This window comes from Acipenser ruthenus, chromosome 20 (genome assembly GCF_902713425.1).
Source record: "Acipenser ruthenus chromosome 20, fAciRut3.2 maternal haplotype, whole genome shotgun sequence".
Taxonomy (NCBI): domain Eukaryota; kingdom Metazoa; phylum Chordata; class Actinopteri; order Acipenseriformes; family Acipenseridae; genus Acipenser; species Acipenser ruthenus.
In genome coordinates this window covers 9,766,035-9,789,360 of record NC_081208.1, presented here as the reverse complement: position 1 = coordinate 9,789,360, position 23,326 = coordinate 9,766,035, and the positions used below count along the sequence as shown (strand labels likewise).

The 23,326-nt window shown below is 38.5% G+C and overlaps 1 protein-coding gene across 2 annotated transcripts; it reads left to right on the top strand.

Moving 5' to 3' along the window:
* The first annotated feature begins 1,178 nt into the window (after window positions 1–1,178).
* On the top strand, window positions 1,179–19,161 carry LOC117425639 (ubiquitin-conjugating enzyme E2 J2). 2 transcript variants are annotated; one of them, XM_034042748.3, is made up of 8 exons: window positions 1,179–1,419; window positions 2,226–2,313; window positions 3,588–3,718; window positions 12,686–12,726; window positions 13,110–13,212; window positions 15,505–15,643; window positions 16,022–16,102; window positions 17,406–19,161. In XM_034042748.3, the coding sequence occupies exons 2-8, from the start codon at window positions 2,296–2,298 to the stop codon at window positions 17,688–17,690; spliced, it is 798 nt and encodes a 265-aa protein (XP_033898639.1). In that variant the 5' UTR covers window positions 1,179–1,419; window positions 2,226–2,295; the 3' UTR covers window positions 17,691–19,161. The 2 variants fall into 2 exon arrangements, with proteins under 2 accessions (XP_033898639.1, XP_033898640.1); XM_034042749.3 differs by lacking the exon at window positions 2,226–2,313.
* Window positions 19,162–23,326: the final 4,165 nt, after the last annotated feature.

The following is a 23,326-nucleotide window of genomic DNA, read 5'->3' as shown; positions in this document are numbered from 1 at the left end:
AATCAGCCCCCAAATGTAGTCTCCCATCATGTTCTTGTTATACTGTCCTTGGTAGCGGCGTTCAAAGTCCAGTATATCCTGGTGGAAGCACTCGCCTTGCTCCTCCGAGTACGCTCCCATGTTCTCCTTGAATTTATCAAGATGAGCATCAAGGATATGGACTTTGAGGGACATCCTACAGCCCATTGTGCTGTAGTTCTTCACCGGCTTTGACCTTTGCCTCAGACAGCTTAGGGAAGAAGTCTTGAAGGTACTTGAAGGCTGCCGACTCCTTATCTAGAGCTCTGACAAATTGTTTCATAAGGCCCAATTTGATGTGCAGTGGTGGCATCAGCACCTTCCAGGGTCCACCAGTGGCTCCCACTTGACGTTGTTCCTCCCCACAGAGAACTCGGTCCGCTGTGGCCAGTCCCGCCTGTGGTAGTGCGCCTTGGTGTCCCTGCTGTCCCAAAGGCAAAGATAGCAGGGAAACTTGGTAAAATGCTTTGGAGACCAGTCAGGAATGCCACCATTTTGAAGTCTCCTATGACCTCCCAGCCGTACTCATCATACTTCAAGGCGTCCAGCAAGGTCTTGATGCTGTTGTAATCCTCTTTGAGGTGCACCGAGTGAGCCAGGGGAAGAGACGGGTACTTGTTACCATTATGGAGCAGCTATTTATATTACTGGAAAGTTCTAGAAAGTTCTAGAAGTTACTCCAAGTTTACTCAGCACTGAATCTATCTGGAATGTTCTGGAAAATAGGTAAATTTCAAAATATCACTGGCCTGGTCACAAAAGCAAAGTTTGTGGGGAATAATAGCCATTTTCTATACTTTTGAGGCATAAGCAATTAGGAAATAACACTTACTACCCAGGAACCAAAAAAAAAAATTGTTACACGGTGTTATTATACGATAGAGTGTTTTTTGCGTATGACCCCTCCCATGTGTATGATGCGTATATCGGTACTATTCCGATCATAGGGACTGTTGTATGTAATCGCAATTGCTTGAAAATGTAACTTTAAAACGTACACTGACACATTGTAGTGAACCAAAATCAAGAACTCTGTTTACATTTATGGTATTTGACATAGGATCCAATTAATGTTAGTGCAAGAGACTGCTCAAGTCACAAGTTTAAAAAAGCACATTTCAATGCTGTGAAGTTTACTATTTACAACAGCGGCTGGACCTCTACTTCACACAGAGTACTACGCGTTGGATAATCCGGAAGTTAAGGCTATAGACCCCGCCTACCCGCAGCGTAGCCATATTGAAAACTGAACAGGAGAGGAATAGAGTTTTGATGCGCTTCTATCATAGTCCTGAGAAATTATCAGATATTTTTTAGTAAAGTCCCACAATACAGAAGGAGAATTAACCAGCGGACTTTAAACCTGCCACACCAGCCTTTTCTTGCGGGGTTTCTAAAGAGGTAATTGTGTTTCTTGTTTCCTGTGTGACTGTGAGTGCGTTGCGCCTGCAATGGGAATGTTATTGCCAGTGCTGCTGCTGGCCTGGTGTTGATTGACTTCAGGCTGTTCTGTAGTTTATATTTATAAACACACAAACACAAAGCCCGCTTTATCATGTAAGATGTCGTGGGGTTTCATTTAGATAACCGGGTTATTGCATGTACAGCATAGTATTTTTTAATAGAACGCATTTCCTGTTTTGGTTGTTTACGGTCTGGGTCAACCAGCCAGGCTCTTAGTGACTATAACGTGACTGTAGGTGGACTATAAGTAGGGAACTCACTTTTATTTGCTACAAATCAGGGGTGGACTTGCTATCAGTATACACTCTGTGCTGGGTATTTCATACTATCAGGACAACTTTGTTAAATGAGTGAAAATAACAAAAGCACAAAGACAAACTAGGCGACTGCAAGAATGAAAAGGAATTGGGATCAAGGACGAGCAATTCACGTAATTTGTCACGTCTGTTTGAAATAAAAAATAAGGCGAAACAGAATCGGGCTCAGTCAAGATATGAAGGTAAAAACAAGTGACATTGTTTTGTAATTAACAGCTTTTTCTGGGTTTAATTGGGAAGCCGAATGGGCTCAAAATATGTTTAAAGGGACGTCCTGTGATCAAAAATAAAACCCGAAAACTTCAAGCCCAACATATAAGATACCTACATAGTATGTTAAACCAGTTCCTCCATACCGTGTTTAACACTTAACACCTTATGCAGTTCGACAGACATTTTGATGAAGTGTTTTGTGTTTAATTCTAGCTGGTAGTTGGATTGGAAAGGAAGCAAGTGCCAGTACTTGTGGTGATATACATTTTGTGCCATTAAATGAATGTGTGATAGATTTGAGGTGAGTATTTGAGGTATACTGCAATAATAAACCCAGTATTAAGAAATACATTCTTCTAGGCTTTCTTACACCTGTTTTTAAATGACAAAGTAACCACAATAATACTGCACAGCATTTAACAACTCTTCAGAATATACTCCAATATAGACCAGCTCTTAATTTATTTATAGTATGAATTTTATCTTAAATTCTATTTCATTTGACATTTTTTTCTATATGTTCTGTTAGTATTTATGTTAGACATATGCTGTACTCTAGAACACCTTTATATGGTAACCAACTATGTGTAGCAAATAAGTGGACAGTAGAAGGCATTGTAATTGAACAGCTCTGTGATCCTGGGCATCATTCAGAATTATAGAGATGAGATGGAAGAGAGGCTTAAGTACACCTACACACTGGAGGGACATGCACTGACCTGGATAGGTTTACTACAACTGTTTTTTTGGCTGTATTATTATCTTACTACAAATAATTAAGTTGGGCTCAGTTCTGCAACAGGTACAGTAACACATCTACATCAATTCTCAAAGTCAAGTTTGATTGTGGGAATCGTACAAAAGAAAACTGTGGCAGTAGTTTTAAACAGCTGCCCCTGCCAATCAGATTGAGATTCTGACTTTATGTCTGCAGTTCAACACTATGCTAGGCTAAATGTGTTGTGATATTGATTTCTGACCAAATGTGGTTTGGAATATTAAGACATTGAGTTGTTTTAATGTTCTCTGATTTTGTCTGTTCAGTTCCACTACCGTTGTGAACTAGTTCCATTTCACTAATGCTCAGTAAAAAAGCACTTCAACATTTTGTTAACCACATACTGATCTTTTTCACACGTCCAACTTCCTTCATTATTTCAGGGATGGAAATAAGTCTCTCAGTGCATAGCAGTTTGATCCATTCCTGTTTTTAGTTTAATAAGGTACACCTGAGCTTGGTACCTGTACACTGTGGCTAGTCGAGCTCGTATTAAAACCTGGAATGGGTGACACTGCTGTGCAATAGGCGTCTTACTTCCATCCCTGTGATTCCACCAGATGCCAATCCTCTTTCATTAGGCTCCCTGGGATGCTTTATTTTTTCTTTACAGAACAGTGGGAGTAAAGATGAGTGTTCAGTGCTGTAAAGAGCTTGATTATCTGAGCCTTGTTGAAGATAAAAGGAAATGTAGAACACCAAGTCCCTTGTTCTTTTAAGACCTCATGAATGGATCCTTCATGTAGTTGCATGGAAGTTTTAATGTGAAAGTATTAACATGTGCAGTGTTGTTCTAGATGAGCAACAACAGTAACAAGAGAGCTCCCACAACAGCAACACAGCGATTAAAGCAGGACTACCTTCGAATAAAGAAAGACCCTGTGCCTTACATCTGTGCAGAACCCCTCCCTTCCAATATTCTAGAATGGTAAGGACTCATTGGTTTGTTGTTTTATTACTTTTTCAATGTTAATACACCAATACTGTCCATCTAACATTTTCCACGCCATGTTAAGACAGTCATATGGATAGGCTTGACTTATACAACAGTAAGAACTGTTGTATAAGTCGATTTTCTAGGCATTTTTGCGGGGCCTTTAAAAGGGGGGGGTGACTAATACACTGGTGCGACGTATGCGCTGTTGTCTAATATTACTACTGTACCAGTGCTACAATGTGATTACTATAACCACGGTTATTATGGCTCACACAAACTTAACTGACAGCAACCCGATTTATTTGTTCAGGGTCTATGGCATTCATATCATGTTGTTAGGTAGAAACACAAAACCACTGTTCTAGTTCAAGTTTTTAATTTGTTACTCTCAATACCCTTCAGACTCTTGACTGACCTCCTCTTGAAAACATCGTAGCTATACTGCACTGTTAACACAATAGCTGAGTCTCTATGAATTTCCTTGTTCCCACCCTCCCGAGCCTTTGATTTGTCAACATTCAGACTGAACCCTCCCCTGGGAACCGTAGCAGACAGCTGTTGGTTAGAAAGCCGAGTAGTAAACTTCAAGTCTTCCGTTCGTTGTAACTGCAATGCTATAATAATGCAGGCGGCTTTGAGACTGGATAAAGTAGGACAGTCAGACAAAAAACAAAAATGCTACTCAACAGGTTTGAAAATGCGCGTTGTTGAATTTGCTGAAATACATGTTAATCGCGATGCTGAAAAAAACAGTATGTGACTGGAGACGAAACAAAGACAAACTTAAAATGGTGAAAGAAAAGTGTGCTTATTGGAGGAAAGTGTTTATGTCCGGATGTAGAAAACAATTTGTTTGAATGGAGTACTTTGAATGCTTAATACATACTGTAACTTATTCTGCATGTCGGTGCAACGCAGTGGTACACTTGTCAGAGGTCGCGCTAGCTTTTCTGTTCTTGCGTTCCTGAAACACACATGCCCAAAATTTTGCGCCCCGTCCATCAAATATACATTTTAACACAAAGGCGAAGAAACTCCAGGGATGTGCATTTTGGTACATTTTTATGAACGTTTAAACTCTATGGCATATAGTACTTTAAAAAAAAAAATGTCTGTATAGTTATATATAAAGAAACACACTTTTTTCTTTGTTATATACGTGAGGGGGTTCTCTTAGCCGGAGACTGTACTACAGTGACCAAAGACAGAAAGCAGTAGTAATGCAGAAAAACGCAAACGAAAAATACGTTCATATAATTATGAATGAGAGATGAAGTACCCGTAGGTTGTCTATCGAAATGGCATTATGTACTAAAGTGTGTGTGAAAAAGCTGCTGAGCAAAAAAGTGCATATGCACGCAGAACAAGAATCTTCGCTTAAGACACAGACATGGCGATGCTCTTATTGGAATGCAGAAAAAGATGAAAACGCATGAAGATGAAGGCAACAAACACTGCTTGGAATCCCGTCTCCTCATGGGAACGGTCTGCTGTTAGTTAAAGAAAAGCGTGTAAGTATTCATATGCGTATCTATACACAGACAGAGATTGTTTAAACTATAGCATAGCGTTTAAATGTTCATAAAAATGCACATCCCTGGAGTTTAGTAGCCTTTGTGTTAACTGATCGTTTAGTATCTGATGGATGGGACGCAAAATTTGGGACTTGTGCGTTTCAGGAACGCATGAACAGAAAAGCTAGAGCGACCTCTGGTTATGGTTCTGATTAACAGAAAAACATGAATGCAATTGTACAGCTGGAAATTGAATGCAATTGTACTGCACCGTATGCAACACTAAAATGTTTTGTTTACTGGGTATTAGATGGTGCACTGTTTAGTTTATTGTTTGTTTGCTTTTTTAATTGATACAAGCAGCACTGTAATACTTACTTTTAAATTTGAATTAATACAACAGATTTGTAAAAGCCAATGCAGCGGGAACTATTGTCTAAGTATGGCTTTGGAAAGAACTGTTCAGGAAAGCAAAGACATGTTCTTACGGGTACTTGATAAGCGAAAATAAAATACAGATGTGATGTGTTACACTCTGTTAATTATTACTTTCTAAATGGTAGAAATTTTGAAAAATGTTTCTAGCAGTTTAACCCTTTTCAGGACCAAGCATTTTTCAGTCGGATGCTCCCTCAGGACCAGGCACTCGCTGTAGCTGACTAAACAAATCACTAAAAATCTATTTTTCACAGTAGCATCTTGGAAAATGTGTCCTTTTTTCAGAATACTCTGGGGAACATAAAGTACTTCAGCAACTATACAAACCGTTTGCTTTTTCTATTATTAAAAATAAATATTTTTTATTTTGTATTCTGCTTGGAGATACATGTATAAAAACACGTTATTCTGTGACCAGAGGGACCTTACAATACTTCCTGAAAGTTTTGTTGAAAAATATTGATGTTTAGGCAAATTACAAGACATTGTTTCACTTGAGTGATTGTAGTGACATAAGACATGTTTATTCTCAGGGTCTTTATAAGAAATAATGGACACTACTCTCGATTTAATTTCTCAAAATAAATATTTATAAATACAATAATTCCTTCCATTATTATCGGTAAAGGAAAAAAATGTACCTGATACATTTAGTACATGAAATAGTATATGCTTATATCCACTTGTTTCTTAATATTTTATAAATGTTGTAAAAACATATATAAAAAAACACACGAGACAGAATAAATGTAATCTAATATAATTAAGTGAAATACATCCGATTTACAGTGTTTTGCCTTTTTTTTTATTAGCTCTAAACAAGTTCTTGTGTCCTGTTTTGTTTCTGCTTTTCTCTTTGCGATCTGCTGTAAGCTGTCTCCACCCTTTTGACACTAAATGACCCTCTCGGTGAAAAACGAAAAAAAGATATTGGGAAGTGAATGTCAGTCCCTCCCCTATCCATTGATATGTGTTTCAAGCCTGTACTGCAAAGTACGGTGGCCCTTTTAGTCATCAAAACAATGTGCTTTTTTTTTTTATTGTGTTTACACAATCGCGGTCCTAGAAGCCCACTTCAGTGTGATCGTGTTACCACAATCCTGGTCCTTAATAGGGATGTGCACGACAAATATTTTGACTATCGATAATTCCACAGCTGTTGAGGTCGGCTAATCGAACCCCCCCCGATATTTTACCGATATTGTCACAAGCTTTTCCGTTAATTACAATTTCAAATGAACTATAAAGGTTGTGACAATTAAAAAAAAAAGTAACGCTTGCTTATAAAATATGGGCGTCTCCTGTATAATTTTTATTCAATTATTAATTTAATTTTCATTCAATAATAGTTTAGCAATGTGAGCTGCGAGGCAAATGCCTTAACATTAGCATCCTTGTGGCAATAATGTTTTCCGGTCATAACAGCGAAATACAAAATGCATTAGACTACAGTGCCTTGCGAAAGTATTCGGCCCCCTTGAACTTTGCGACCTTTTGCCACATTTCAGGCTTCAAACATAAAGATATGAAACTGTAATTTTTTGTGAAGAATCAACAAGAAGTGGGACACAATCATGAAGTGGAACGAAATTTATTGGATATTTCAAACTTTTTTAACAAATAAAAAACTGAAAAATTGGGCGTGCAAAATTATTCAGCCCCTTTACTTTCAGTGCAGCAAACTCTCTCCAGAAGTTCAGTGAGGATCTCTGAATGATCCAATGTTGACCTAAATGACTAATGATGATAAATAGAATCCACCTGTGTGTAATCAAGTCTCCGTATAAATGCACCTGCACTGTGATAGTCTCAGAGGTCCGTTTAAAGCGCAGAGAGCATCATGAAGAACAAGGAACACACCAGGCAGGTCCGAGATACTGTTGTGGAGAAGTTTAAAGCCGGATTTGGATACAAAAAGATTTCCCAAACTTTAAACACCCCAAGGAGCACTGTGCAAGCGATAATATTGAAATGGAAGGAGTATCAGACCACTGCAAATCTACCAAGACCTGGCCGTCCCTCTAAACTTTCAGCTCATACAAGGAGAAGACTGATCAGAGATGCAGCCAAGAGGCCCATGATCACTCTGGATGAACTGCAGAGATCTACAGCTGAGGTGGGAGACTCTGTCCATAGGACAACAATCAGTCGTATACTGCACAAATCTGGCCTTTATGGAAGAGTGGCAAGAAGAAAGCCATTTCTTAAAGATATCCATAAAAAGTGTCATTTACAGTTTGCCACAAACCACCTGGGAGACACACCAAACATGTGGAAGAAGGTGCTCTGGTCAGATGAAACCAAAATCGAACTTTTTGGCAACAATGCAAAACGTTATGTTTGGCGTAAAAGCAACACAGCTCATCACCCTGAACACACCATCCCCACTGTCAAACATGGTGGTGGCAGCATCATGGTTTGGGCCTGCTTTTCTTCAGCAGGCACAGGGAAGATGGTTAAAATTGATGGGAAGATGGATGGAGCCAAATACAGGACCATTCTGGAAGAAAACCTGATGGAGTCTGCAAAAGACCTGAGACTGGGACGGAGATTTGTCTTCCAACAAGACAATGATCCAAAACATAAATCAAAATCTACAATGGAATGGTTCACAAATAAACATATCCAGGTGTTAGAATGGCCAAGTCAAAGTCCAGACCTGAATCCAATCGAGAATCTGTGGAAAGAACTGAAAACTGCTGTTCACAAATGCACTCCATCCAACCTCACTGAGCTCGAGCTGTTTTGCAAGGAGGAATGGGCAAAAATTTCAGTCTCTCGATGTGCAAAACTGATAGAGACATACCCCAAGCGACTTACAGCTGTAATCGCAGCAAAAGGTGGCGCTACAAAGTATTAACTTAAGGGGGCTGAATAATTTTGCACGCCCAATTTTTCAGTTTTTTATTTGTTAAAGTTTGAAATATCCAATAAATTTCGTTCCACTTCATGATTGTGTCCCACTTGTTGTTGATTCTTCACAAAAAATTACAGTTTCATATCTTTATGTTTGAAGCCTGAAATGTGGCAAAAGGTCGCAAAGTTCAAGGGGGCCGAATACTTTCGCAAGGCACTGTATCTAGCTAGCTAATTTATACAATCCACTTGACTAAACGATTTACTTTTCCCACGTTTTCAAACCACACACAACATATAGACTACCGGTCTACGTTAAATCAAATCGGCAACATACCTGTGCGTTCGAGTTCCAGTGAATAAAAAATAAATAGCCTGTATAGGCAATAGCTTGCTATGTATGTAGCTAGCTTAATAATATTAATTAATAAATGAATGAACAAAAAGGCCTGAGTGGCATTAACGCACTAGCCTTCCATGGAAGCAAAACAAAATCCTAACAAAAACTTTAGGAATAGTTAGGCTAGCAATGTCCATTATTATTATTATCATGTTCACTTATTCTTGTTTAAAAAAATCAGCATGTCCATCAGGTCCGGCAATACTGCAGCAGACGGTGCTCAGGCAGAGTTTGTTGTTTTTGTTTCAACTTCAGAGCCTGAGTAGCTATTGCACTGTGATAAAAATATGACACAAAACGGCTGGCCGCACCAACTACATTATGTATGGCACCAAGTTTAAAGCCATTGTTGAAGGCGAGCTGCAGAGTGTGTGCAAAGCACAAATTCGAGTCCCATTCAACAAACTCCGAAGATGATGTTGCTGGCATTGTCGTGAACACAGGCAGTGATTTCCCCCCTTAAACCCGAATGGTCTACAGCGGTGTTTAACACATTTGCGAGATTCTCTGCTGTATGCCTCTCTGGCGTGGCGCGAGTCTGTAGAACTACGTTTTTCATTTCCCAATCCTCAATGACGTACGACTCGGTATTCGGTGCAGTCCACGCATCTGTAGTAATCGCCACCTTCTCAGCCTTTGACAAGTTTCTGCGGACAGACGCTGCTGAATCGGCATGCATTTTTTTCGAGTCGAGTGGTAATTGTTTTAGTGCAGGGTTTTTCGTGCATGGACTGTGTATTCAGGTTCCACAAATTTCATCAACTCCCGAAATCCCTCACCTTCAACAAAACTTATGGGAAGCATGTCCTTTGCCACCATATTAGCAATAAGGGCTGATGTTTTTTCAGCACGTACGTTGTCACACTGACGAGGCCTCACCGCAAAGGATGCAATGGCGGTTTGTTGCAGTCCTCTTTCCTTTTCTGTCGTTGCTAGCGTCACAGAAGGGTGTTTGGCTTTTAGGTGGGTTAACATACCAGTTGTAGATTTGTGGTAGTTTAATTGCACTGCACATATTTTACACTTAACAGTGTTTTCATTTACTTTGTCAAAGTATTTCCATGCAGAACTTTTCTGTGAGGAAGCCATCGTTAGCCGAGGTACGTTCTAGTTTAGCCAATCACAGACAAGAAATAACAAATCCCACCCTCCAGTCAATCTTCATTACCGCTACATAGAGAGCCAATCAGCAGTACAGGATTTAAAATAAAATCAATATATACATTTTTTTTTTTTTTAAACTTTCGAATGTTGGATTCACTTGTCGATAGGTGCCATCGTTATCGAATAGTCGAATGTTCGACTATTCGGTCTCACCCCTAGTCCTTAAAGGGTTAACAAAAATGTTAGTGTTGTTTTTCATTTATTAACCACTTCATAAATTGGCCGAGCGCTGCCCGGGGGGAGGGAGGGCTAGGTCGGCCAGGGTGTCCTCGGCTCAACGCTGTAGCTCTTGGGTGGCTGCATGGTGAGTCCGCAGTGTGAAAAAAGCGGTCGGCTGACGGCACACGCTTCGGAGGACAGCGTGTGTTTGTCTTCGACCCCCAAGTGAGCGCAGGGGTGGTAGCGGTGAGCTCAGCCTAAAAATAATTGGCCATTACAAATTGGGAGAAAAATAATAAAAATAACTGGCAACGACTAAATTAAAAAAAAAAATTGCAAAGGCAGATTGAATAGTACTCCTTGTCAGTAATTCTCCGATCGTGATCATCATGTCAGACTGTGGAGCACAAAGCTGATTGAAGATTTCCAGACTTTCACTATTGATAATCTCTTTCGTACGTTCCTTAATGGCAGTAATGTATAGATTTACATACAACTTAATTGGGGTAAGAACCTATTAAGCCCACTAAATCTGCTTTGAGTTTTTATTTAGATGTAGACAAGATTTTCTGCTAATAAGTGGTGTAAAATTAGATCCATATTTCAAGTAATTGTAATGTTAATAAATACAATTAGTTAGAATAACATTTTCTCTCAAACATATTATGAGTCTGATTCATAAATCTGTATTGTGCTGTTAATTGACCCTTACGGCATCATAATTAACACGCGTCTCAGACCAGGCGGAGAATGAGATGTGTCTTAACGGTATCATTTCCTAGCATAATTTCTGTGTTTAGGAACACGTATTTAGGCCAATAATAATAATAAAAAGTATCATTTAATTATCCAGTAATTGGGTAATTAAGTATTCTGTTATTTGTACCGCATACATTAAATTGGATTGTTAACTCGTCTGAAGGGTAGGCTACTTACTAGTTGGAAAACATCAAAATCAGGTTTGTAGCCTATTCATTGCTGTGGCACGGATTTGACCTTCTGTATTACTCTAATTATGTGATTTGGAGCACAATTATTCACCCTTGCGGCGAGCTGGAACATGAACTGAAGAGTTGAACTGCTAGAAACAAGGCTGCTCCCATATTGATGAGTTACAAACTCATTGTATGATTTGGATTCTGGTGTGAGCGAGTCACTGTCCATGTGCAGAAAGCAGGTAGTACTGAGCTTTACATGTGTTCCATTGCATTGCATCTACTGATCGAGACGGCTCAAGTCATTTTAAAGTCAATTTGTTTTTTATTACAAGTCCCCCAACGCGTACGTGTGTTTACTATTTATATTAAAGTACATATTTGTGTCAAACAGGATTGCATTCTTGTGGGTCTAGTAAGTTAAATAAGTTGAATATTAGTAACTACAAATAAATTACAAGAAGTAGGCCTATGTAGCATTTTCTAATCCAATTTTGCAACGAAACAGTAGCATTGTGTGACAGACAAGATTTTTCAATCTAGCTGTGTTTATTTTAGTTTTAAATAAGCTTTTTGTATGGTAAGTTGTACTGTTTGAGAAACATTTTAGATGTATTATTGTATTTGAATGAATTGGGCAGGTATTTGCAAACTGAGGGAATACAGTAACAAACATATGTTTCACCATTTAACAGTGAATTGTATTTTAATGTAACTGTGCCATTTGTCATTCAAACTCAAGTTTTAAACATATGAGAAATAACTGGAGCTTGCTGACACTCCAGTGCTTCTATACATTATCCTGTCTTGGAAAGGAAACATTAGAGGACCCTTTTTTCTCAACCAAAAGTACAATATCTTGAACTGTGACAGAAATGACATTCCTGGTGGTCACAGTTCTTTTTCAGGAAGGCATGTGCATATAAGCTACTGTATTTAAAAATGTCAATTTTTGTAATCAAAAAAGCATACACTGCCCCTTAACCTATCCTGCTGCTCGCGTCTAGCACCCGTTTGCAATTTAAATATAGTATTTTTCTTTAACCTGACATGTCGATATTCTGGACAACCTGTCTGTCCCGTAGCCATAACGTGACGGTGTAAACAGACAGTGTGTGCTGCTGATGTGTTAAGTAGGGGACACAGCTCATTTGCATACCTCTGACAACTGGTTAGGTACAATCCCTCGGTAACAATCTAAACCCATTACTGGCCGCTAAAATAACCAGGCAGTAGTTTTATTAATCGTGTGTTAAATACTGCCCAGTCATTATTTTTAATGGCTGGAAATTACCGCCATCTGTTATGTATGTAGGTTAATCTGTTAAGCATAGATGTACTGCCTTTTTTCAATAAAATCTGACAGTACCCTTCACTTTGACCTGTGACTTAAGATGGCTGCCATATTGAGGGTCTTTCAGATATTGTAACTTTTTTCTGTTGTGATTTTGCATAAGTAGTAATTTTAAAATAATGCCATTTTCTATTTAAGGCACTATGTTGTACGAGGGCCTGAGAAAACCCCATATGAAGGTAAGCTGAAATGTGATAATAGCATGATATACAAACAGCATTACAGCTTTGTCTTAATAAAAAGGATGTGTCACTGCAGTGTTGGCATTGGAATGAGAATGATGTGCTTCTGTGTTAGCTGAGCATGTTCTAACAGATATTTCTGGTGTGGTGTGCCTAACCACTCCAGTACTGGTGCATTTAAATACACCCATTCTCAATTATGGAATGCAGTGTGCATGTGAATGAAATCACTAAATGTCCAGTTCATTTAAATAGTAAGTGTCCTTTGTTGTAAATAATCTACCAGTTCTCATGCACCACAATGTAATCTCAAATCACTGCACAGGCCGTGTCTGTGTAAATGTTCTGTCTGTTGAATGCTTTTCTTTTACATGTTATAGGTGGCTATTATCACGGGAAACTGATTTTCCCTCGTGAATTTCCTTTCAAACCTCCTAGTATTTATATGATAACACCTAATGGAAGATTTAAATGCAACACAAGGTAAGCCCCTGTTTGTATTGTGCTTGCTGTTGTAGGTCATGAAATAGCCTTGGCACACTGCACTTGAACTACTTAAACTACATGAGCTAATAGAAACCACAGTGTTGCACCCTAAATCACTGGGCCACTTGACATGCTAATTAGGCTACAGTCATAGTACTGGTTCCACTTACGACTTGCGGCCCTAGTGGCCATGGGGGTAAGGAGTTTCCCACTCCATTTATATACTTCTGATTCCATTTATCCATTGAAATGGATTATGGTGTTTTGTATTATAATTCATACATTGTAGTTTTGTTGGTGCTTGTAACTGGAATGCACAAGTAAAGCACCAAGCATTCTAGATCAAATATTTGTATTTGTATTTCTTTAAGCTTAGTGGTAGTAAACATGTGCAAAGCATCAGAGGATATGTGGTCAGTTCTGTCCTGCATAGGATCCTGCAAACAAGATAATTTATTGACATGGAACAGAGAAATTGAACCAATATGGTTCTCCAGGCACTCTGAAATAAAATCAAGTACGCCAGACTAGTGGTGTGATCACACGGCACTGTGGTAATAGTATTGATTCCAGACTCTAGTGTGATCACACTGCACTGTGGTAATGGTATTGATTCCAGACTCTAGTGTGATCACACTGCACTGTGGTAATGGTATTGATTCCAGACTCTAGTGTGATCACACGGCACTGTGGTAATAGTATTGATTCCAGACTCTAGTGTGATCACACTGCACTGTGGTAATGGTATTGATTCCAGACTCTAGTGTGATCACACTGCACTGTGGTAATAGTATTGATTCCAGACTCTGGTGTGATCACACTGCACTGTGGTAATAGTATTGATTCCAGACTCTAGTGTGATCACACGGCACTGTGGTAATAGTATTGATTCCAGACTCTAGTGTGATCACACGGCACTGTGGTAATAGTATTGATTCCAGACTCTAGTGTGATCACACGGCACTGTGGTAATAGTATTGATTCCAGACTCTAGTGTGATCACACGGCACTGTGGTAATAGTATTGATTCCAGACTCTGGTGTGATCACACTGCACTGTGGTAATAGTATTGATTCCAGACTCTAGTGTGATCACACTGCACTGTGGTAATAGTATTGATTCCAGACTCTAGTGTGATCACACGGCACTGTGGTAATAGTATTGATTCCAGACTCTAGTGTGATCACACGGCACTGTGGTAATAGTATTGATTCCAGACTCTAGTGTGATCACACTGCACTGTGGTGTGGTAATAGTATTGATTCCATTGTATTCAAGTTGACGTGGTGTATTTAAGATGAGCACTTTGAAGAAGGGTATGCACTTGAGAGTGAGAGTCTCACCTGTAAGATGTAATGATGCTTTCCAGTGAATTCTGGGCAAACACTGTCTCACCCACATCCAGAGCCTGGGAAGCGCTGAGGCAAATTATAACCTTGAATGCCAAAGCAATGCAACGATTGTAACCTAGGAAGGGGTTTCCAGATATAATCTTTTCACATAGTACACCCTTATCATTTGTCCCTTTTTTAAATATGATTGTTTTCAAGACGGTATATTATCACTCAAGAAAGGGCTTGCTGACCAGGCTGCAGGTGAGTCAGTGACTTAGAAAGTGTGCCTGGATTCACAGGAATGTATGAAAGTGAGATTGAATCCTTATGGCACACTTTAGAATGTTCTATCTTGTATACATACAATTCTAATTGTGAGGAATCCTGGGTACAACATTCTTAACAAGGTACAGTATTTAAGGTATTAGTGTATGTCACACTTATAAATAATGAAAGAAACTTAATACATTTAATGAGAAAAAATCTTTCTCAATGACCTTTTGAGAAACGTTTGCCTTAATTTACTAAATTCCTTTTAGTATTTCTAACCTTTGGACGATTTCAGTGTTTTAATAGTTACACTTACATTTCACACCTTACAGGTAATGTGTGTTCGTGGCTAAGCAAGGGACCTTTTGTAGTCTGATAACACCTGTCCATTGTGTGTGACTGTTTACATCTCCCTTCAGAGAGCATTGTGTGTGACTGTGTTTACAGCTCCCCTCAGAGAACGTTGTGTGACTGTGTTTGCAGCTCCCCTCAGAGGCCAGTAATATTGGTGCGAGTTGCTCAGTCTGGTGGATTCCAAACATAAAGCAAATTGCTCTGTACCAACTTCAACACTTAGAACCACACTATTGGTGTTGCTACAATCTATATTCACAGCATTAAAACATGTTTGTATGGATACATTTTTCAAAGTTCATTGTGTTTAACTGAATCATTTTCTTTCCAGGTTGTGTCTCTCAATTACTGATTTCCACCCTGACACGTGGAATCCAGCTTGGTCTGTCTCCACTATCCTGACAGGTCTGCTTAGTTTTATGGTTGAGAAAGGCCCCACGCTGGGCAGTATTGAAACCTCAGACTTCACTGTAAGTGTGCAGCTTTTCTTCACATCATAATCACATTGCCTCCACATGGTTGTGCTGTAGTCTCAGATACCTGCTGAATACCTGACACTTCCTGCTACATGCTTTGTTTATGGACAGCCACACTAATTACCCACTTACCCGTATTGTCAGAACTAAGCCACACATCTTTATATATATATTCTTGTTTCAGGATATAGCTCTCTCTATATAAATAATGTTAATTTCACATTAATTCCAACCTTTTTGTGCTAAATATCTTTTTGGAAAAGCACAGAACAGTTTAAGCACACCAATGGCTGCTAGATTAAGAACCAAAGTAAATATTGTTCCGGACCCCTTTTTTTACACCACTTTTTGTTTTGTTTTGTTTTTTTAAAGAAAAGACAACTTGCTGCTCAGAGTTTGGCTTTTAATGCAAAGGATAAGGTTTTCTGTGATCTGTTTCCTGATGTGGTAGAGGTAAGATACAATGCCTTGTTCCCACTTTTCATTTATTTGTTCTTGTTTTAGTTAAAGTATTTATCAGTAGCTTGCCCTCCACACTCATTGTTCAGCGTTCTTGGTGGGTTGTTTGCTATGAATAGCCTTTAATGCATCTTTAGCAGCTTAATGTTGATCTCAAACAAGGAAAAGGCTTTTTGCCATGTGAACATCTTCCAGTCGCTTACATACAGTTACAGATAAATGAATAAAACAAAACAACCTTGAGCTATTCAGATTGACAGCATGTTAGATTGCAGTACATTTCCCTCCATGTTGTTTGGGGTGTAATGGGATTTTTAAATGTTACTCTACCTATTGTGGTACAGATGTTTGTATGAGCCCACCCCAGATTATCAGTAAATACAGAAATCATGCACATAGAAACTGCCCCACAGCTTCCAGGAATCAAATTAACCTCAGAAAAAAGAGATGAATACATTCCTGGTTCCACATTTTATGATGTGAAAGTAAGAGCCTTTTAAAGCAAGAATATCTAATGGAGTTGGACTTTTTGTGAGCTAGACAGAGACAGGCAAATGTGTATTTTTCTGAAGGCGACAAAACAGAAGTGTTTGTATTTTTGTGCTGTATTAGCAATGGAAAAGCATTTAAAAGTGTAAAATTACAAGCACAGCTGCGTGGGTGAGTGGTACAGTACAGGTTTGCACCCTGTCTGTGCAATATGGCCAGTCTTCACTGGGGATTCCATTGGCTCTGGTGCTCTTGTGGGTTAGGGAAGCAAAACTAGCAGGGATAGTTTCTCCTCATCGTGCTGCAGTGAACCCTGCTGGCCAGGTGGCCAGTTAGCTCAGAAGTGGACACCTGCAGGGCTGGCCTTTGTCCTCCAGAGGCCGGTAGCTCTCAGACATCTGCTTGCGAGTTCCTGGGTGTAAAAGAGGAAGCTGGCTTGGTAGTGATATCGGAGGAAGCCCACTGAACCTTCAGGTCTCCTGTGCTGTGTGGGGAATTTCTGCGGTGAGGGGAGAAATGATTGGGGAGGAAATTGGGGGTAAAATAATTCGGCACAAAAAAGTGTACAATTACCATTTTTATAAGGCCTGAAGTTTGAAGTTTGATATTATATCCTGGCTGATGTAATATGGGTAGAACCACGCATATGAGGATCCCTTTTTTAGGTGAAACAGTTAATCTGGAAATGATACAATTATGATCATTTATTTCATGAGGGGAAACTTTTTTTTCTTTTTTTTTTAATTTATTTTTTAAAATCTGCTGTGCGCCCCTTTCTATTGTAACCATTTCCCCTGGTTCTCTGTAGGAAATCAAGAACAAACAAAAAGCACAGGAAGAGCTGAGTAAGAGAGCCCAGGCCCTGCCTCTCCCGGACGTCGTCCCCGATGGTGAAGTGCACAACGGTCACAACGGACTCCCCCTTCTCAACGGCCATGCGGCTCTAGCAGGGGCAAACCAGCAAGGCCTCCAACAGGCCAACCGCAACCATGGACTTCTTGGGGGAGCCTTAGCAAACCTGTTTGTCATAGTCGGGTTTGCAGCCTTTGCCTACACAGTAAAGTATGTACTAAGAAGCATAGCACAAGAATGAGGAGACATGGGCATTCAGGACCAAATCAGGGCTGGTTGCAAACTAAAACGGGCCTGTTGGCAAGGGCACTGGAAATGGAGGTAAATTAACTAAGTGCTGCAATGATGCAAACACAATATTGGCTGGCTCATGGGTTTACAAAGGCCTTTCAGTTTTTGGATATAAATGGTACTGCTAAAAATTGGTTTACAAATTGTAAATTGTTCCTGCACCCCATTTTTGTAAGATGTTACTGAGTATATGATACATTCTGTGTGTTGAAACAAGTTTATTAGCAAAGTCCTTTCAAAATAACCTAGCTAGTAAATTAGAAAACTCTTCATTCCATAACCTGGGAAGTCTCCTTTCCTGTAAACAACATTACAAGAAAATACAATAGTTCAGTGTAGGCGAGTTGCATTGTTTTGATCCAAAGATATTTATTTCATTTGTTTGAGGTTCTACTTAATATGTACATGGTTTCAACAATGAAGTGGATTTCTAGAACATAACTAGCCCTGTACATGGTTAAAGTTATTTGCTATTTTAAATGAATGAATTAATGTTGTAATTACCTATCGATTGCAGATTCAGTCAGTCGGTCAGTCACTGCCTATTATTTTTATCTAAACTTTTGAAACGTTGAATACACTTTCTTATTTTTTCCCCACTTGATGTCACTGTTACCCCTTTCTAAGGACTCCAGCTGTATTGGACAGTTTTCCTTCCATGTCTATTAGCACACATACTAATTTCATTTATCCGGAGGTCATTTCATTGTGAATAATAGCCAAAAATAGAACACTACTTTATTTAGATAAAGGTATTATATATAATGAATTGTATACTCTACATTGGTTTAAAATATTAAAATTAATATACTTTGCCCCCTTCTTCAAAATGTGTTTTTATTTAAAACAATCTCTTTTCAGACTTAAACCTGCAAGGTGAACATTTTAAACTGTTAATGTTTTGAGGGTGACTTTTGAATCTTGATTGGCAAAATAAAGCCATGAAAAAAACAAACAAACAGCAAGACATTTTTTAATTCCTAAATGTTGTCAGCAGTAAGACAGGTCACATTAGCAGCTGCAAGGTTAATATCGGGGTGTCCTTTCTTTGGTAGTGTTGCGTCTTGGAACACCTGTATGTCTTGTGAATTTGATATGGTTCATAGTTTCAAGAGGGTAGCAAGCTTAATGGGTGACTGACAGCTAGAACTTGTTTTCTATAAAGTACAAGACATTTGTAAATAAGTTTAAACCCATAAGAAAATGGACACTATGTATTACATTGCACTGTTGTAATGTATTTTTGCAAGTAATTGAAGCCTCTTTTAAACCCATGAGCCAAGTTGTGAAGTGAAAATAGTGACCAATTCTTGTCCGATCCATATGGATTAGCTCAGCTAAGCAGTATAGCTCTGTACTTCATAGATTTTAAAGGCGATATCTGGAGGACAAAATTAAATGTATTTATAATTTTGTTTTGAGTTTTGCTCTCGGTTTTATTTATAATTGATTTTAATTTGCCATGTGTTGTATATGCTGAAGATGCTATTGTATTGTAAAGTATTTTCTTTAAATGCAGACACAGAAACACTTCTTTCACATGCTGTTTAAAAAGATGTCCGTCAAACATAAGCGAAGGTCTTTCTCTATGACAAATCCTGCAAAGCTGGCTGGCCAGACTAACCCTTTCCATTTCCATACACAGCAGGGCTAATACAGTATATGGAAAAGCAAACCAGCACTTTCCATTTCAGTACACAGCAGGGATAATATAGTATATAGAAAAGCAAAACACTTTCCATTTCAATACGCAGCAGGGATAATACAGTATATAGAAAAGCAAACCAACACTTTCCATTTCAATACGCAGCAGGGATAATATAGTATATAGAAAAGCAAAACACTTTCCATTTCTTATATACAGTAGGGTTAATATAGTTTAAAAACTAACTATCAAGTCCTGAAAAATGTTATATAAAGTTTTCTGTAGGAAGAGTTATGAAGTGTTACAGAATACCCTGTAAAGTTTACAAAAAGCACATTGCATTGCCTTTGCTGTGTCCCGTGTCTATCGCAGCGGTATATTTCTAAACCTATTGCTGACTTTTTATATATTTTATCACACATCGTGGGTCATTTTTCAACATTTACTCGGGACTGATTGCCAGGAGAAAAAAAATATATATTTTAATGATCGCAGTGTATCCAGATCACCCTGCTGCACAAGGCTGGTTTTCTGTTCCCAGCATTAGACTGGATACATGCGATGTTCCCAAGCAAATCTCTCTCTCTCTCTCTCTCTCTCTCCTCTCTCTCTCTCTCTCTCTCCAAACATTCCTGAGTTGAAAAAAAAAGTTGTATTTTATTTACCTATGATGTGTGAATAAAAAACATATCAAGACTATTGGGAATGTTACATTTTAAATATATATATATGTATATATATATGTATATGTGTGTGTGTGATATGGACAACACTGAGTACAGCCAGGTAGAGTCACGTGTTTGGTGTAAACACTGCAGGGGGTTCTCTGCACTTGTATTCTATATTGGTGCATTTTAGTGGAAGTTCTAGTATTCCTTTTATTCATTTTTTTTAAATACATGTTTTTGGGCAGGACCACCTTGGAGAAAGATATTAATACCACAAATTCTAGGCCCTCTGATTTTTACCAAAAAAAATAAATAAAAAGGTTCTATAAAATCCTGAAAATTGGTTTAATAAATAATTAAACTTAGTTTAAGTTCAATAAGGCTGTCTGTTTGAATGAAGTCTTATACAAGTTCCTCTTACATAGTTCCTCATTTTCATAGCAAATACAACCTGCTTTTCAGTGTAAGTTATAAACCGTGTCTTACTAACAGATAGATTCCTGGTAAATGTAATGTAAAATCAAAATCAAATGCAATCGACTTTACAATGTTCTAGTTAACTTTCATAACAAAGCATGGTTCTTTGCAATCTACAATATTACATCAATCTACAACATTAAATATGTTACCTTTTTACTTTTAGGGAACAAAATAATGATTTAACTAAAACTGAAGAACAACATGATGCAGAACTTTATTCAATTTTGGTTCTGCTTAAAATGTTTGCTTAGGAATTTTCACAGAAATAGCATTCAAATCATCGGTATGGAATTCTAATTAATTTACTGGAATGAAAGTAACACGTACTATAATCCACAAAGAAACACTTCTCTATTTATGGTCTAGTATTGAGAATATTCGTATGAGCCAGTCATATATAATTGCTTGTGTTGAAACCCTGTAGTTCGTGTCCCTGTTGAGTAATGGAAAAGCCAGACTGTAGAAGTGAGGTTGTTTTCCTCCATGCTTCACAGGGTCTGTCATAAAGAACAGACTCAATAAGCTGATTCACAGAGTGCATTCTCTAGGTTACTTTCTTTCAGTGGATATAGTTGACAGGAGTGTTTTTTAACAAATCAAAGTACTGTAGAATATTGAGCACATTTCCAGTTGAGTTGCAGTAAGCAGGTTACAGGAGTACAAGCAGTGTGTAGTGAGTGTTGCTGAATCTGAAGCAGTGTGCGCTACCATGTCAATCTGAGCATGCTTTGCATCATAGAAATGACTGCTTTGTGAAGAGTCTCCACCCGTAAATAAAAGGAAACCCGTTGACAGTATTTTAAATCCTGTGAATCACACTGTGTTTCTTTCACTTTTCCATTAATGGCAAGTTCCTTTTGTCATGAGTATAATTCTTATTGAGGTGGGGCAAAAAAAAAAAAATCAGTTCTCTGTATCTTGTTATAAAGCATTATTTATTTTATGAATGGTTGGCTTCTTATAATTAAGCAAAATAGTTTAAATAAAAAAAAACTAATTATTGCATTCCCCAGTAATGACAAAAAATACAAACCACAAATTACTTTTACTTTTTCAGGAAATGTTAAAATGGATTCTAAATATCACTGTTTTCTGCTTTACAATATTGGACTATAGTACATGCATTTTAGTATAACACTGTAAATTCACTTTTTGCATATTAAAACGATTTATCATTTAAGATGTTAGTGAGATTTAATTTGTTTACATTTGCTTTGTAATGACAAAGGCAACATTCTTGGGGGCTGATGTAAGGATACATGTAAAACACAGATATTGTTATCTAATTAGCACTTTGCCATTATTAATCCATTTAAATGAAGAAGAGCATGGAATTGGGCAGGGATCTGGAATACTAAGTGGGCGCAAGCATTCTAATGAGATGGAAGGATTTAGCCTTGCACTTGGGCAATTGCTGACCCTCCAAAAGCTTTGCACCTCCTCTTACAAGGTGCAAACCATTGTAGAAGCGAGTAATTAAGAGCTTACCCATTCTGTATTGTCTAAGTACCTGTAAAATAAATGCAGATAATTCACTGTAAAGAACATATTAATTAAATTAGGGTGGGACAGGAAAAATCTTCAGCGCTTTGCACCGCAGTGATTCTTCATGAACACAACGCAGCTGTAAATGCAATACAGTGACAATTTTCTATGTTGGGGTGACAATTTTCCCTGGGTGATGACACTATTGTGCAATGCGGAAACCGAAGCTCAAGTTTGCTACACCATGCCCATGTAGCAACGTGATGTGTCCGAGAGAACGTTCAGCATACTGAAGTCGGTTTTGCATGGACCACAGTTGGGGTGCCCTCATGTTTGCACCTAAAAAGGTCTGTAAAATCTCATCCAGTGCTTACTGCTCTCTGTACTCCTAACTCCCCCTCACCTCTGGGCTGTAAGTGCGGCTGCTGAATATCCCGATGCACAGGCGGTGCTCATTGTGACTCTCATTATCATGATTGCAGCTCATTATTTGTGCATGTTGAGTAATTTGCATTGCTCTTAAGCTTACATTGGCTGTAGTGCAAAATAATTGCCTGGTCGCTAAACAATTTGGATTTTGCAGAGGCAATTGTTTGCACTGCGCCTATCCTTACATCAGCCCCTTACTGTTTTAGTTGCCTGTTTACATTAAACATAACTGCATACTCTTGTGAGGATGTAAGTGCAAAGGGGACTGACTACCAGTTAGAAGTGTCTGTTTTCTCCATTGCTCTCTGCTATAGAGGACTGGTGAGTTCACTGCATTTCCAATGGGACATGTTTACTCCTTTTTATCTGCTTCCCCAATTAGCACTATTATTAAAACTGTTTTCTGCTGAGTCATTGGGATCCTTTAGGAGCTGACTTGATAAAGTTCTTGGAACTATATTATTATTATTATTATTTATTTCTTAGCAGACGCCCTTATCCAGGGCGACTTACAATTGTTACGAGATATCACATACAATTACATTATTTTTTTTAACTCACAATTACCCATTTATACAGTGGGGTTTTTATTGGAGCAATCTAGGTAAAGTACTTTGCTCAAGGGTACAGCAGCAGTGTCCCCCACCTGGGATTGAACCCACGACCCTCCGGTCAAGAGTCCAGAGCCCTAACCACTACTCTACACTGCTGTCCATATATGCTGTAGAAACAGTACAACGAATGGCCGCCTCTAGTATTTTTCTTCTGCTCTTACCTCAGGTAAGAGTTCTAATCAGGGTCTCAGTGAAACTCGCCGTTTCATTTCTAGTACAGGGGGCTGTTAACCTAAGAGGGAGGAATGTAAGGCCATACACAGTG

Excerpts from the sequence above, each read along its gene's own strand:
- LOC117425639 (XM_034042748.3), top strand. Across the intron at positions 13,213-15,504 it reads AGATTTAAATGCAACACAAG|GTTGTGTCTCTCAATTACTG; the intron begins GTAAGCCCCTGT and ends TTTTCTTTCCAG. Across the intron at positions 16,103-17,405 it reads TGTTTCCTGATGTGGTAGAG|GAAATCAAGAACAAACAAAA; the intron begins GTAAGATACAAT and ends GGTTCTCTGTAG.